At 45.5% G+C, this 16,551-nt stretch overlaps 1 protein-coding gene across 1 annotated transcript in view; it reads left to right on the top strand.

Annotated features, from left to right (window-relative positions):
• The window catches only part of LOC134341356 (nuclear RNA export factor 1-like), an 86,653-nt gene that overhangs the window by 33,625 nt on the left and 36,477 nt on the right, over positions 1-16,551 (top strand). The window contains exons 3-6 of the mRNA XM_063039219.1: positions 5,912-6,062; positions 8,335-8,418; positions 13,550-13,654; positions 15,003-15,083. Coding sequence (XP_062895289.1) covers positions 5,912-6,062; positions 8,335-8,418; positions 13,550-13,654; positions 15,003-15,083 — 421 coding nt within the window. The remainder of the gene's footprint in view (positions 1-5,911; positions 6,063-8,334; positions 8,419-13,549; positions 13,655-15,002; positions 15,084-16,551) is intronic.

Genomic DNA, 16,551 nt, shown 5'->3' with positions numbered 1-16,551 from the left:
GAATACAGTGTCAGGAAGTGTATGGGCATGCACTTTGGTCGAAGAAATAAAAGCATAGACCGTTTTCTAAATGAAGGGTAACATTCAAAATTCTGAGGTGCAAAGGGGCTTGGGAGTCCTTGTGCAGGATTCCCGGAAGGTTAATTTACAGGTTGAGTTGGTGGTGAGGAAGGCAAATGCAATTCGAGAGGACTAGAATTTAAAAGCAAGAATGTAACATTGAGGTTTTATAAGACACCAGTAAGGCTTCATTTGGAGTATTGTGAGCAGTTTTGGACCCCTTATTTAAGAAAGGATGTACTGACATTGGAAATGATTCCGGGATTGAAAAGCAGGTCATACGAGGAGTGTTTGATGGCCCTGGGCCTGTATTCACTGAAATTCAGAAGAATGAGGGGTGACCTGATTGAAACCTATCGAATGGTGAAAGACCAAAATAGAGTGGATGTGGAGAGGATGTTTCCGTGAGTGGGAAAGGGCAGAACCTTAGAATAGAAGGTTGTCCATTTAGAGCTCAATGTGGGGTAATTTCTTAAGCCAGAGTGGTGAATCTGTGGAAGTTGTTGCCCCAGGCAGCTGTGGAGACCAAATCATTTAAGGCAGAGGTTGATAGATTCTTGGTTAGTCAGGACACGAAGGGATATGGGGAGAAGGCAAGAGATTGGGGTTGGAGAAAATGGGTCAGCCATGATGAAATGATGGATTGAACTCGATGGGCCAAATGGCCTAATTCAGTTCCGAGATCTTATTACCTTGTCGATTCTCATCAGCATATTTGTCATGTTTATAGTTTCTGTTCCTTCCTTGCAAAACATCAAATAAAGATCAGCTTAATTTGTCACATCTGCATGGAAACGTGCACTGACATGCGTTGTTTTCATCAAGTCAGATCAGTTGGGGAGCAGTCTGCGAGTGTCACCGCACTTCACGTGCTGATATAGCATTCGCACGATTTACTAACCCGAACCTGTACGACTGCGGAATGCGGGAGGAAACCGGTGTACGGGCAAACAGACAGCGGCGGGAATCGGATCCCGATTGCCCATTGTTGGTGCTATAAAGTGATCGCGCCACCAATTTAGTGTTTTTGTCTGCTGTCGGTGCTTTTCAACATAATTTACATTGTTAGGGGCATTAGTAAAGTTAAATAAACATGTCTGAAGGTTGTTAAAACCATGTATTCTGATAGCAAGAACAAAAAGTCCCGAAAGTATAATTGGGAAGGGGTGATCTAAACTGGGGCCTTTCGTCTGCTCTGAAGGGTTAAGGGGCTGGTGATTACTAGAGATTGTAAAGATCATGAAGATTTATAGCTATGTCAATAAGTTATCCTCATCAATTCATGGACGAGTAATGAGAGTAGAAATTCACAGTATCACAGGTCATTACGACGAGCTTGTGTGAATTAAGGCTGGAGTACAGTATTTCCTGCTAAAAAAATCATTGTTGAGACAGGATCCGGAAACTGTTAAGAGGATTAAAAGTTTTCAAAAAGAAATATCCAAGGACGTAGGTTGGGTGCATCACTGGCGTTTTAGACTAGATGGCTCATGAAGATAAACAGCATGTGATTCTAGTTTTCTTTAGCTTTATCAAGGATTTGTGTTATCAGGGATTTGTTTTAGCATTCAACTTTATTTTGCATAAGCGATCAGTGTGATTTAGAAACCAATCCCTGTGTACACATACTGTGGACTTTATCACTTGTCTGTTTCCTGATGTTTTTTACATAAACCCGATTACAGGGAACATTAGCATTTACACCTATAAGAGGAGAGGAGAGTGCATTTCTCCCTTCCTCTTTTAAAAAACTTTCAGAAAGAGGGACTTGCGTTTGCCCGGCACCGTGTGAATGATTACTGAAACCATCACATTGCAGTGCAGTCCAATGGCTTATTTGTGCATTAGATGTAGTTTTACATCAGCAAGGCTAGGCAGAGGAGGGGTTCCCATCTTTTTATTATGCCATGGACCCTTGCCATGAGCTGAAGGAGAAGGCCGGAGTTAGAGGAATGAATGTTTAAATGCTGGAGAAGGACTGCTTGCCTGCGATGTTGGTACCTGTCCAATCCATCTATCACTAGGTTGGCTAGATCACACAGCCGTCAAACTCCATCTCTTCCCTTCTCCCGAATTCGTCTCGGAGAGCTGCATCATTATCACCTCGTAGCAAGCACATTCCTGCTGGCACTCAGTGGCTTGAACGTCGACTGTCCATTTCCCTCGGCAGATGTTGTCTGACCTTTTGTTAGTCGGGATTCCAGCAGCTGTGCTATCTTGTATCTTCATTATTCCCCTCTTTCAGGTAAAGTTTGGCACTTAAATTGTGCATTTGTGCTTCTTTTGGAGTCAGACTTCAGCACAGTGCACTGATGAGAGGGTGGTGTATCTTGGATGAAAAGAAAGATTGAAACCCAATCCACTCTTTCCCATGCTGGCAGACTCTGCGGAGAAGACCGTAGTCGTTCCTGGCTCCCTGGCTGATGTTTGTCCCTCAGTCGGCATCATGTAACAGTTAGTTTTTGTCAGAGCCTGCCTTTGTACATGTGTGTCTGAGGTTTGCCGTGGCTGTAGCTGGCTTTATGCAAATTGAACTAAATCACTTCCGATCTTTATTTAAAAATTCTGACGTATTGTAATGCTGTTCCCTAGAGGCTTGTAACTGCTGGGAAATTAATTAATTCCTTCTCATTGCACAATACCAGATCTGTGGAACTTCAGTTCCACCCATGCTGATCTGGAAAACCACGTCCTGTATATTCGGTGGATTCAGCCTCTACCCCTGCCAGCTTTTTTTGTTATTGAGATTCAGCACAGAACAGACCATTCTGGCTTTCTGAGCCGCGCCTCCCAGCAATCCCCTGATTTAACGCTAGCCTAATCACGGTACAGCTTACAATGACCTATTAACCTACCAATCGGACTGTGAGAGGAAGCCCACGCGGTCACAGGGAGAACAGGCAGCGGTGGGGATTGAACCCGTGTTGCCCAGTCCACAAAGTGGCTGTATTACCGATACTGTCTCCAATGATCCCTTTCCCTCGTGTACCTGTTCTCAACACTCAGTGTACAATGCTCACACTGAGGGCATGTGGCTGCCCCCAGCTCGTCCTGCATGTGATAAATAAATCTGAATCTGCCCCTTTCTGGTTCTTCTGTTCTCCCTCAACCTAGTTCTACTGCTTCATTTATTGAGTAGGGTCCTGTCTCTCTGCTTCCGTTCTCCTGTCCTTTATCATTGGGAATAATCCTCTTTTCCTGCCCACATCTTTTCAACCTGGTTCCTTCTCTTCACTCAACTTCACTCACCCTTCATTGAAATGTTCACACATCCTATGGATTCACTCTCAAGGACTCTTCAACTCGTGTTCTTACAAATAATAAATAATTTGAAATAGGAGCAGGAGTGGGCCATCTGGCCCCTCAAGCCTGCTCTGCCATTCAATACGATCATAGCTGATCTGACCATGGACTCATCTCCACCTACCTGCCTTTTCCCCATAACCCTTAATTCCCCTACTATGCAAAAATCTATCCAACCTTGTCTTAAGTGTATTTACTGGTAGCCTCCCCTGCTTCATTGGGAAGAGAATTCCACAGATTCACCACTCTTTGGGAAAAGCAGTTCCTCCTCATCTCCATTCTAAACTTACTCCCCTGAATCTTGAGGCTATGTCCCCTAGTTCTAGTCTCGCCTACCAGTGAAAACAATTTTTCTGCCTCTATCTTATCTATGCCTTTCATAATTTTACATGTTTCTATAAGATCTTCTGTCATCCTTCTGAATCTCAGAGAGTACAGTCCAGGCAACTCAATCTCTCCTCATGGTCTAACCCCCTCGTCTCTGGAATCAACCTGCTGAACTTCCTCTGTACTGCCTCCAAAGCCAGTATATCCTTCGTCAAGGAAGGAGACCAGAACTGCATGCAGTACTGCAGGTGTGCCCTCTGTGCATTTGCAGTATAACCTCCCTGCTCTTAAGTTCCATCCCTCTAGCAGTGAAAGCCAACATTCCCTCTGCCTTCTTGATAGCCTGCTGCACCTGCAAACCAACCTTTTGCAATTCACACAGAAAATTATTAGCTATTTCTCCTCTTGAGTCCCCTCTTCCCTCCCTTTCTCCCACCGTCCACTCTCCTCTCGTATCAGGTTCCTTCCTCTCCAGCCCTTTACCTTTCCCACCCACCCGGCTTCACCTGTCCGCCTTCCCCCTCCTCCCACTCCCCACCTTTTTATTCTGGTGTCCTCCCCCTTCCTTCTCAGTCCTGAAGAAGGGTCTAGTACTGAAATGTCAACTGTCTATTCATTTCCGTAGATGCTGCCGGACTGGCTGAGTTCCTCCGGCATTTTGTGTGTGTCGCTCTGGATTTCCAGCGACTGCAGGATCTTTTCTGTTTATGATTTTTTTTTTCCCTTCTCTTTCTGTTTTTGCATAGTTCGTTGCCTTTTGCACACTGACTGACTGTCTGTCCTGTTGGGGGCAGTCTTTCATTGATTCTGTGTTTCTTGGATTTACTGAACGCCTGCATGAAAGCAAAGCTCAGGGTTGTATATGGTGATGTGTGTACTTTGATAATAAATTGACTTTGTACTTCTCGTTCTGCTCAGCTACTTTAGTCCCCATCTCTTCATCAGCTTCGACATAACATTCTCACCCTTGTGTCTTGATCCCCTCACAACCTCACCCAAGCGCATTTGACCCTTGTCTGGCCTTATGACCTCATAACTTGAACCATAAGACCGTCTTCAACTGTGGCCTCCTTCGCAACCACCACTGGGTTCAGTTGTCTGGCTACCAAGCTCTGAAGCTTCCCCTCTCATCTTGTCTCCCACTTACACTGGCTCTGAGAAGTTACCTCCTATCTCATATCATTCGCCGTCCTTTCTCCTCCTTTCCTTTAGATTAACTTTTTTGTAGCTCTGTGATGTTTGTGGGTAAAGCTCTCTTTAGTTGGCATTTGCATTTTGACAATCGCAGCAAACCACATAACTCTGAATTGTCATCCACCTGCCATGCAAACGACTTAAAACCTGTTCAAAGTACATTTATTATCACTATATACAACCTTGAGATTTGTCTCCTTACAGAAAAATGTACTTTGAACTTTAAAAGCAAAACTCCAGAGACTTGTGTGTCTATACTTAGTGGCCGCCTTATTTGGTACGGTAGTGGAAACCGCTGTGGTCTTCTGCTGCTGTAGCCTTGATGTGTTGTGTGTTCAGAGATGCTCTTCTGCACACCACTGTTGTAACGTGTGGTTATTTGAGTTGCTGTCAGCTTGAACCAGTCTGGCCATTCTCCTCTGACCTCTCTCATTAACAAGGCACAGAACTGCCTCTCACTGGATTTTTTTTCCCTCTCTGGTTTCACACCACTCTCTGTAAACTCCAGACACTGTTGTGTGTAAAGATCCCAGGAGATCAGCAGTTTCTGAGATACTCAAACCCCCCCGCCTGGCACCAACAGTCATTCCACCGTCAAAGTCACTTAGGTCACATTTCTTCCCCGTTCTGGTGTTTGGTCTGAACAAGTGAAGCTCTTGACCATGTCTGCGTGCTCTTATGCATTGGCTGATCAGATATTTGCATTAAAGAGATGTACAGGCTATACTTAATGGAATGGCCAGTGAATGTATGCACATGTTTTCCCAGTAAACTTGTGCATGTTCCAGGTTGTGATTGACCCTGAATGTTAGTGAGCCTCAGCTGAAAAGGTGCCATGTCTCTGCTGTTTCCCGTCAGTGATATCCTGCTATGCAATCAGTGTGGGAGGCTATCAGGATGGAGTACTGTACTCTGCTCATTTTTCCAATCTGATGAAGCCCTGTAATTGTGTAATTTGCAAAATTTGATACAGAAAGTTGATTCTATTATTTGTGATGTTTTGTAACCTCTTTGCTTTGGTCCTCAGTTCACCCTATGGCTCCAGGCCGTCGCGACGCCCAGACAGTTGGTACGACCGTGATGGGGGACCCTCCAGTATTCATGTCACTGTGAAGCCAGGCGCGGAGAGGGGTGCAAGTAACAGCGCCAGCAATCGGAGGGGCTGGTATAAAATCACCGTAGGTGTCCACATCGGGAGCTATTCTGTTCTATATTAAAAACAACTTTGTGGGCCGAAGGGCCTGTACTGTGCTGTTATGTTATATGTATCTGCAAATGCTCAAGTTCGAGCGTAGCTTTATTTTGCTGGCCTCCTTAAGGGAAATGATGAATGTGTTCATGAAAGAATTCCTTGGAGACCCTTCACACACACACACACATGCATCTGTCCCTCACTGTAAAATGAATCAAATAATGCCTGACTTTTCCAACTCCTAATTCAGTAAATATGAATGTCTTCCCTCTATTTTTCCAAGCTTCGTTCTGTGCCGTGTCATATAGTGTGGGCGATCATGGTCTTTCCATGACCGTGATTGCCCTTAACAAATTTTTCTACAGAAGTGGTTTGCCATTGCCTCCTTCTGGGCAGTGTCTTCACAAGACGGGTGACCCCAGCCATTATCAATACTCTTCAGAGATTGTCTGCCTGGTGTCAGTGGTTGCATAACCAGGACTTGTGATCTGCACCGGCTGCTCATACGACCATCCACCACCTGCTCCCACCGCTTCACGTGACCCTGATCGGGGGGCTAAGCAGCTGCCACACCTTGTCCAAGGGTGACCTGCAGGCCAGCAGGGGAAGGAGCACCTTTGGTAGCAACATATCCCCGCCCCGTTGCCAATAGTAACCATACCAAAAACGCAGTTCAGCTGGTCCATCAGCAAGCAATCGGTGGTTTGAAGTGGTCAAGTCCTGAAAGGACTTGAACTCCTGGGCGCTGCCTTATGCAAACACATGGCCGGTAACTTCTCAGTCCCTTCGTGAAGGAGATTGAGACGTAGAAGTGTGCAGCAGGGGTTGCAGTCTGACGCCCTTGTGCACCCCAGTTCAATCTGTGCTAATATTCACTTTTCCTTTTTGCACATGTGGTGCCCTTGTCACTAATTCATTGGTCAACTAATCCAGAAATAATGGTTGAGAGATACTAAACGTGTGAGATTCTGCAGATGCTGGAAATCCAAAGTAACACGCACAAAATGCTGGAGGAACTCAGCAGGTCAGGCAACATCTGTGGAAATGAATAAACAGTAAATGTTTTGGGCTGAGACCTTTATTGTGATCTGAAAAGGAAGAGAGAAGATGCTAGAATAAAAAGGTGGGGGAGGGAGAGGAAGGAGATGGGTGAAGCCAGGTAGGTGGGAAAGGCGAAGGGCTGGAGTGGAAGGAATCTGATGGGAGAGGAGAGTGGACCATGGGAGAAAGGGAGGAGGAGGGGCACCAGGGAGAGGTGATAGGTAGGTGAGAAGAGGTAAGAGGCCAGGGTGGGGAATAGAAGAAGTGCAGAGCAGTAGGGAATTTTTTTTAATTGGAAAGAACTCAATGTTCATGCCATCAGGTTGGAGGCTGCCCAGAGGGAATATTAGTTGCTGCACTCCACCCTGAGAGTGGCCTTGCCTTGGCACAAGAGACGGCCGTAGACCGACATGACGGAATGGGAATTGAATTTAAAACGCTAGGCCACCAGGAAGTTCTGCATTTGGCAGGTGGAGCGTAGGTGTCCCTCAATTTACAACACTTCTTACCAACGTAGAGGAGACCACATTGGGAGCACCAGAGACAAACCCCAGCAGATTTCCTGGTGAAGTCTAGAGAGTCTCAACCTCTCCCGGGGCAGTTTGAAACTTAGAAACTGTCATGAAAAGGATGCCGTACGTTCCATTACATGAAGGATGAGGAGGCTTTACGTTCCATTACAAGTACTCCTCATGACATGAAGGATGTGGAGAGTGCAAAAGAGGTTTATCGGGGTGTCGCCTGCATTAGAAGGTATGAGTTATAAGGACAGGTTTGAGAACTTGGATTGTTTCTCTGGAGAGGCGGAGGATGAGTGAAGACCTGATAGAAGTTTATAAAGTTAATCCAAGCAGGCTTTTTCCACTGAGGGTGGGTTAGTCCCATTTGCCTGCATTTGGCGGTATTGGGGGCATGCCAGCGATTAGGGTTCATTCCCACTGCTCTCTGCAAGGAGTTTGTACATTCTCCCCATGACCGCGTGGGTTTCCTCTCACAGTCCAAAGACGTATCAGTTAGGATTACTGAGTTCTGGGTGTGGTATGTTGGCGCCAGTAGTATTTGTGGGCTGCCCCCAGCACATTGTGAAGAACTCGTTTGTATGCTTCAATGTACAAATAAAGCTGATCTTTCTTTCTCCTCCACAGATCCCTTGTGATATGACACATTTGGCTATGTTTTGATGTACAAATAAATAGAACTGATCTTTCTCTCCTCAGATTCCCCATGGAAAGGCATACGAGAAGTCTTGGCTTCTGTCAACTTTGGAGGCCAAGTCCTCTGTTCCGTTTACGCCCGTCCAGGTAGGGATGATGGCAACTCGTTCAGGAAATGCTGGAGTGACATTAGATTTTTTTTTACTGCTCTTGATTCAGTATAACTGAACACTGGTAGGAGTGAAACATTAAAACTTCTGCTTTTAAACATTAGTGATTCCTGGTGCCACTGGCTGGGAACTGCGGCAGAATGTGAGTCTGTACATGGACATTTCAACCATCATTGGAAATGGTATCCCTGTAGGGCGACATGGTGGTGTCGTGGTTAGCACGCTTTTTGGTCCCAGTGACCTGGGTTCAATTCCCACCACTGTCTGTAAGGAGTTTGTACATTCTCCCCATGACTGCGTGGGTCTCTTCCCACAGTCCAAAGTTTGGGAGCTGAGCTGGTCTTTGTAAACTGTCCTGTGATGAGGCTCGGGTTAAGTCAGAGGATTGCTGGGCAGCACGGCTCAGGGGGCCTATTCTGTGCTGTGTAGTGTCTGAATAAATTAATGAGTTCTTTTGGCAGATTTGAAATGGGTCAGAAAGTGCAATGCAGATGAGGTAACATTACCCATTTGCTGGTTGTCCATCGCGTCCAGCAATGACGGAAAACCTGTGGTGGAGAGTTTTTAAAAAATGGAAAAGCCATTACGTTGGGGCACTTGACTCAGTCCAGATCCAGTGGTACAAACACGTGTCACAGATTGGGCTCTTCCTTGGTTGCAGTGGATGACCCTGACGTCTTCTGTGCCGTGTCCTGTGCTTTGCTGTCGTCGGAGCGTCGCAGTGCCGCCTCCTTGGCCGTTGGATCTCATCCGCCCAGCCTGCCGGAGCCGACTATGCGTGCTTGACCAGGCATGTCCCTGTCTCACCGGGGTATGAGGCCACCAACCACCCTCAGCTGCCGAAGCAGTGGGCCAGGGTGTGTGTGGCGCTGTCATGTACAAACAGCTACTTGTGAGAGCTGAGTGTCCAAGGTGACGTGACAGGCCCCTTCTCCAGATGTACCACCCCTCCCTGGACACCCCATGCCAGTCATTTACTTGTCAACTAATTCATCCGGAAATGGGCTATTTAAATTGCTCAGTCTGAAATTCGGATAACCTTTGAGATGTATTGAACCTTCTTGCTTATGCAAGGAACAGTTGGCATGGATATTGCACCCCAGCTGTCTAGATACATGACCCAGGGCAGTACGATACGGAGAGTGAGCTGTTGTCCATGCAGCAGGCTCCCCCTCTCCACACAGCGTATGAGCCTAAAGGAATGGCAGAGACCGACACATCTTGGCACCAGCACTGGACTCAATGAGGGACTGCCTTGGGGACTCCAGCTCCAGATTTCCCCTCTGGGTTTACTCCCGAAGCCTTCCCCATGAGAGGGCAGAGCCGCAAAGCAATGGAGGTTTGAGATCAGAGTTTTCCTTCCCCTAGATGAGCTGCCAACCGCAGCTGACGAGCCCCGTCTGCCCGAAGCGACTGGTTTTAAGGCGCCAGTAACCCGCCTTTGCCCCTCCCCTGTCAGTGGAAATGGTTCCACCGGGCTTCGTAGCCAAGCCACACGTGAAGGCCAGGAGCTGGACTTTGTTGTCAGAGCCTATTTGAGATGCATGCCATTGGGAGCATTTAATAGGTAGTGGGAGCTTGTCCCCATTACCACCACTAACACCCCCCCCCTCTCCCCCCACCCCCCCCACCCCGGATATAACAGTGGTAAGGAACCTAGTTAGGAGCAATACGAGCTAACTTTGTCTCTTTGAGCCAAACTTGACAGCTGTCAATCAGTAACCGGAATGAGCTCTCTTCTGTCCTGCCGGCTGGTGGCACAACGACATCGGCGCCGGACCCGGGAGCGGAGGCTCCCGAGTATGCTTTCCATCCGTGCCGGGTTGAGTGTCGAGATCGCAACTCGACCTCATAAAATAAAGGGAAAATACAGCAAAAATGTCTGTGTGAGGAGTGACCACACAGTCTCTCCCTCGCTCCGCGCCTTGAAAAAGGCCATGAAAAAGACATCATCACGGACACACAGACACACACACACAGGCACACACCCAAAAAAAAGGAGAGAGAATCTGAATGATAAATGATAAAGGGGAAAGAAAAGAAACAAAATATGCCGATGATGTTGGCTCAGTGTTGTGGGCCAAAGGAAATATACCGTGCTAATCTGTATGCAAGAGCACAGAAACAGGCCATTCAGCCCATCTAGTCCATGCTGAACCAGTAACCTGTCTAGCCTCATCGACCTGCACCCAGACCATAGCTGCCCATATCCCTCCCATCCGTGTACGTGGCCAAACTTCTCAAGTGTTGAAATTGAACCCACATGAATCAAGGCTTCTCAACAGTTGTTTTAACGTGGGCTTGTTTTAGTAAAGCAAAAAAAAATTATCTTAATTAAAATCAGGTTTGATATCATGAACTTGTGTCAATGAAATTAGTTGTTTAATGACAGCAGTACAGTGCATGGAAAAACTCTAAATTACAATGGGAAATATACAGTGGATTCCAGTTAATCGGGGCAGCCACTTATTTGGGACAACTCTTAAAGAACAAAAACTATTGGATAAAATAGCCAGGATTCCCTTCGTTTACTCAGGATGATGTGTTGTTTGACTTGGGCAGGGGACTGTTGCCAAGCAGGTTCTCACTAGCAGCAGACGTGCACTCTTGTGTGGCCATTAGATACTGCACCATGCTCAGAGCAAACCGTTTTCAGATAGTGTCGCCAGCGTGTGTTCGGGTTACAGAAGCAGCGGTTTTTGTCGCTGATAGTTGGCAAGAGATAAGCAATTCCGAACTGTTTGCTCACTTCCAGCATTGCGGCTCAGAGACGCCAGGAAGGGCCAAGAGGGGAAATGAAACTATTTCACCACCTCAAGTCAGGAGCTCTGTAAGATTTAAGGTGTCGAGAGTCACCCTGACTATTGAAAGTGAAAATTTGCAAGATGCATTCGTTGAAAGTATTGCATGACAAACATGGCCTAGAACACAATGACTTTTTTAGGTACCTTCAAGTACGAAGCTCTGTTAACCAGAGTTGTAGATATACAGACCTATCAACAGTAGAATTAGAATTTTTCAAGATTCTGAATTCGGTTTGCAGTTCAATACCTAGTAAATCAGTTTCTCGCCTATATAATGCACTCTCCCATGCTAAAAATGTAAATACACTGTATATTAAAGAGAAGTGGGAGGAAGAAGCGGGGTTGGTACTTTCAGAGGAGGCTTGGGGGAAAATCTGCAGCTTTCAATGGTCCTCGACTAATTCTTTGACTTGGAGAGAACATTGTTGGAAAAACATTATAAGATACTTCAAGACCCCATATCAGGAAAAATATAAAGATACAAACGTGATGTGTTGGAGAAGGTGCGGCTCCAAGGAGGCAAATCATTTTCATATTTTCTGGGATTGCCCTAAATTAAGTCTATATTGGGAAGGTATTCATAGAACATTAGTTAAGGTACTTAGTTCCCAGATACCTCTGAACTTTGAGACGCTCTATTTGGGGCATGTTTTGTTTCTTGAACAGAAGGAAGATATAAAGTTGCTGCAGGCCCTCTTAGCGGCAAGTAAGAAATCAATCACTAGAAAATGGCTAAATCCAATACCACCTACATTAGAAGATTGGAACGAAATTATCTTGGAAATATTTAAAATGGGAAAGTTGACTTACTCCCTGAGAATTCAAAAAGAAAAATTTTATCAAATCTGGAATAAATGGATTGAATATATAACCCCAGTGCGAGCAGACTTTAGAAGACTCTCCTAATGATTTATATGCTCTTCTCATCAACACAGTAATATTGCTAACGTAAGCACCCCTAGTCTAAATTTTTTTTTTGTTTTCTTTTGGAAAATAGAGAATTAACACAAGTAAAGGGAAAGATTTGGGAAAGGGATAAAAAATGAAAAAATTAAGTAAATAAGTACATAGGGATTGGATAATTATGTCTGCGGGCAGGAGCAAGCATGAGCAAAGTTAGGATATAAACACCTACAATGGTTGTTACATAGGCTTACATACAACATTTTGGACCAGTGGAAATGGTCAAGAAGAGTTATATGGAAACTATTATTACTATTTTTCTTAACAACTAATACCATTACGTAGCCTAATAGATTAGAATTACAGCAATACATAATTAACTATTTAAGTGTCTAATTTCCTTTTATATCATCTCAATGTGTACTTAAGAATGTATAAATAATTATAGTTTTATACATATAAAAAAATGGAAAAGGTTATATGTGTGAAAAAAGTACATGATATTTGTGAATTCCTTATCCAAATAAAAAAAAGTATTGTATGAAGGCAGTCCATTATCTGCACTGACTTTGTTCATTTACAGTCAACCAAAAGAACACGGCAGTGATAACTATTAGGAACTAATACACAGCTTTATACTGTAGTACTATTGGTAGTGTTCTAATTTGTTCTGTGTTTCATTTAAATCTGTTACTCAGTTTGTCTTTTTACACACCTTTTTAACTGTTTCCATGAAACTTCGGCTAATTGGGGCAGTCACTTAATTGGGCCAAAACGTGCTGGTCTAGATGTGTCCCAATCAACTGGAATTCCCTGTAATTAATGAATTGAATTAAATTACTGCAAAAAGAGAATAAAAATGGTGTGGTATTGTGTTGGTGCGTGGCCAAGTGGTTAAGGCGTCGGTCTAGTGATCTGAAGGTCTCTAGTTTGAGCCTCAGCTGAGGCAGCGTGTGTGTCCTTGAGCAAGGCACTTAACCACACATTGCTCTGTGACGACACCGGTGCCAAGCTGTATGGGTCCCTTGGACAACATCGGTGGCGTGGAGAGGGGAGACTTGCAGCGTGGGCAACTGCTGGTCTCCCATACAACCTTGCCCAGGCCTGCACCCTGGAAACCTTCCAAGGCGCAAATCCACGGTCTCACGAGACTAACGGATGCCTATAGTTCACTCTCTGTTCAGAAATCTGATAGCGGAGGGGAATTATATTATCATAACATTGTTAGCTGGCATGCACTGCCTCAACCTCTGATGGACGTAGATCGATCGCCTTTGGCAAAGCAACAGAATGTAATTTGTAAGGAGCCCACTTTGGGCCGGCGCTTCTGTCATTTAGGACTCACTGTGCGGGATGGATTGAATTGCATTATTTCTCAGTGGTAATTTTTGTGTTTGACAGTTCCATTATGATGGTAACCGGGCGGTGTTCTTTGTGGAAGATTCTACAGCAGCAGTTGCTTTGAGACAAATATCCAGGAAGATTACTGGCAAAGATTCTTACCGGGTGACTGGCTTTATGTGTTTCTCACAATAACAATATCTCAAAGTTCAACGTAAATTTATTATCAAAGTACATCTATGTCACCATGTGACATAGAGCTGGGGTGCCTAAGACCTTTGCACAGTACTGTGTTTGTCAACGTGGAGGGGAGAGCAAGTTTGTAAATGTGGCGGGAGCAAAGGATGGTGAGGGTGGGGTGCCGCAGGGGCAGAGGAGAGCTGGGGGGGCGGGGGGGGTGTGGATGGCATGGGTGCAGACACACCCAGCCCGGAGACACCAGGCAAGGTAGTCTGACTCCAAACAATTGGTTTATTGATCATTACAGAATGTCTCTCTGGTGCTTCCCGCTCCCTCCTCTCTCCCTTCCCCTTTTCCCAACCATGATTCCCCTCTCCCTGCTCCCTTCCCACTCTCAGTCCACAATAGAGACCATAAGACATTCCAGCAGAATTAGACCATTTGGCCCATCAAGTCTGCTCTAGCATTCAATCATGGCTGATCCTTCTCCCCGTAACCTTTGATTCCAAGAACCTATCAAGCTCTGCCTTAAATACACCCAACGACCTTGCCTCCACAAATTCATCACCCTCTGGCTAAATCAATTCTCCGCATTTCTGTTCTAAGCAGAAGCTCTCTATCCTGAGGCTGTGTCATCTTGTCCTCAACTCTCCCACGTGGAAAACATCCTTTCCACATCTACACTCTCTAGGCCTTTCAACCAGAATCAGGTTTATCAACTCTCAGAGATGTCACTATTTGTTTTTTTTATTTTTTATTTTTTATGACAGCAGTACAGTGCCATGCTCTGGGCCAGTACTCAATGGAGTTCAGAAGAACGAGGGGGGAGCTCATTGAAATCTATTGAATATTGATAGGCTTAGGTGCAGTGGATGTGGAGAGGATGTTTCCTATAGTGGGGGAGTCTAGGACCAGAGGACACAGATAGACTGGATGTGGAGAGGATGTTTCCAATAGTGGGGGAGTCTGGGACCAGAGGACACAGATAGAGTGGATGTGGAGAGGATGTTTCCTATAGTGGGGGAGTCTAGGACCAGAGGGTGGTTAATCTGTGGAATTCTTTGCCACACACTGCTTTGGAGGCAGAGTTATTGGGTATATTAAAGGCAGAGCTTTGTGGTTAATCAGGGTGTCAAAGGTTATGGGGAGACGGCAGGAGAATGAGGTTGAGAGGTAATATATCAGCCATGATAGAATTATGGGATAGACTCGATGGGCAGAACAACCTAATTTTGCTCCTATGTCTCATCTGATAGTTGTGAAAGATGCCATATTAATGCAAATGAAACTTGGTCCCAACTTGTAAAAATGGTGTGTTTCTCTTCTTTTACAGATTGCGATCCTGATAGACCAGTCAAACCCACCACCTTCCATTGCAAATGAGCTCAAGGCAGAAGAAATAGAGCACATAAAGGTAAGACACTTTTGTCTGCTGAGGAGCCCGTGGGATTCGAATTTATAGATGGCTGAGGAGAGCAAGTTCTGTTCAATATGGCACCAGCAAACAGCAGCTCCTCAGGCGACGTTTTCCAGATAGTCAATCATTTCAGTTTTTCTAGATCTAGTTATTCTTTTTATCTTAATTTTGTTTTTGAAACTGTTGGAGCCTGGGACTTACAGTCTGTAGTTCAATCAAGTAAGCTCGCGTTCTGCTGTCCCCGAGAAACTCCAGGAGAGAAACGCGAGCACAAGCTACCACGAGGAGAAGCTCAGAGACAAGATGTGGGGCCATGATCGACTACATCTCTTGCCGATTAGAGTCGAAGATTGACACATGGAGGCAAACGCAGAGGAGAGCGAGAGGTTCTTGGATTCGTGTCGCTGCGTCAAAGATTATGGGGAGAAAGCAGACAAATGGGGTTGAGGGGGACAATTAATCAGCCATGATGGAATGGCAGAGCAGTCTCGATGGGCTGAATGGCCTATTTCTGCTACTATGTCTTATGGTTTTATCCAGTGGTTTCTGTTTCAGGTAATCTGTAGTCAGCGTGAACGTAGATTGCAGGGAGGATTTTTCAGTACAGTTTAGACCTTGGTTGGGGTATCAAGCAATCTGCTAATGAAAGTGAACAATTTGAGCAGCGTCTGTGGGGAGGGAAGTCGAGGTCGTTGTCATTTTGGGTTGAATCTTCGCGTTAGAACTTGGCTGAAGTATTGCTTTGTCCTGAAAACTATGCTTGAGTGAAGATGGTCAGGCTTTGTGAAGATGTGGAGAAGATGTACAAGAGTTGAGGAACTGAATTGAAGTGGATAGTGCAGACAGTCTGGGATTCCTCTCATATGTGGAGGTACAAAGAGGTGGGCAGATTAGTGCAGCGAGCTAGGTCACTGCCTCTGGACTCCAGTGACCCAGGTTCGATCTGGGTTTCTGTGTGGAACGTGCACATTCTCCCTATAACCGAGCAGCTTTCCCCAGGGTGCTGCAGTATCATCCCATAGACATGAGGCTTGCTAGATGAATTGGCTACTGTGAATTTCCCTGAGGACAAGGTGGTGGTGGAATCTGAGGGAAGTTAATGGGATTGTCCTGGGGTTAAAGGACGGTGTGTGTGGGTGGAAGGAACGGGTCTTGATTTTACCTCTCATCTTCAAGCTATCCTCATTCTCCCTCACCCCACCCATTTTACTCTGCTGCCTTCCCTCTTCCTTTCCAGTCCTGAAGAAGGGTCGCTGCCAAAACATTGACTGTTTGTTAATTTCCACAGATGCTGCCTGGCCTGCCGAGTTCCTCCAGCATTTTGTGTGTGTGTTGCTTGTGTTTACTGCTGTTTTATTGCTGCTTGTGCCCTGTGTTGCTCTGCCAAGCATTGTGGGTATGCTAGGTTGGCACCCCAGAATGTTGGCCACACTTGGCTGCCCCCAGCACACCCTTGTGTGTGTTA

This window comes from Mobula hypostoma (assembly GCF_963921235.1).
Source record: "Mobula hypostoma chromosome 30 unlocalized genomic scaffold, sMobHyp1.1 SUPER_30_unloc_3, whole genome shotgun sequence".
NCBI classification, from domain to species: domain Eukaryota; kingdom Metazoa; phylum Chordata; class Chondrichthyes; order Myliobatiformes; family Myliobatidae; genus Mobula; species Mobula hypostoma.
The sequence above is the reverse complement of the archived record's forward strand: the minus strand, read 5'-3'. Positions and strand labels throughout refer to the sequence as shown.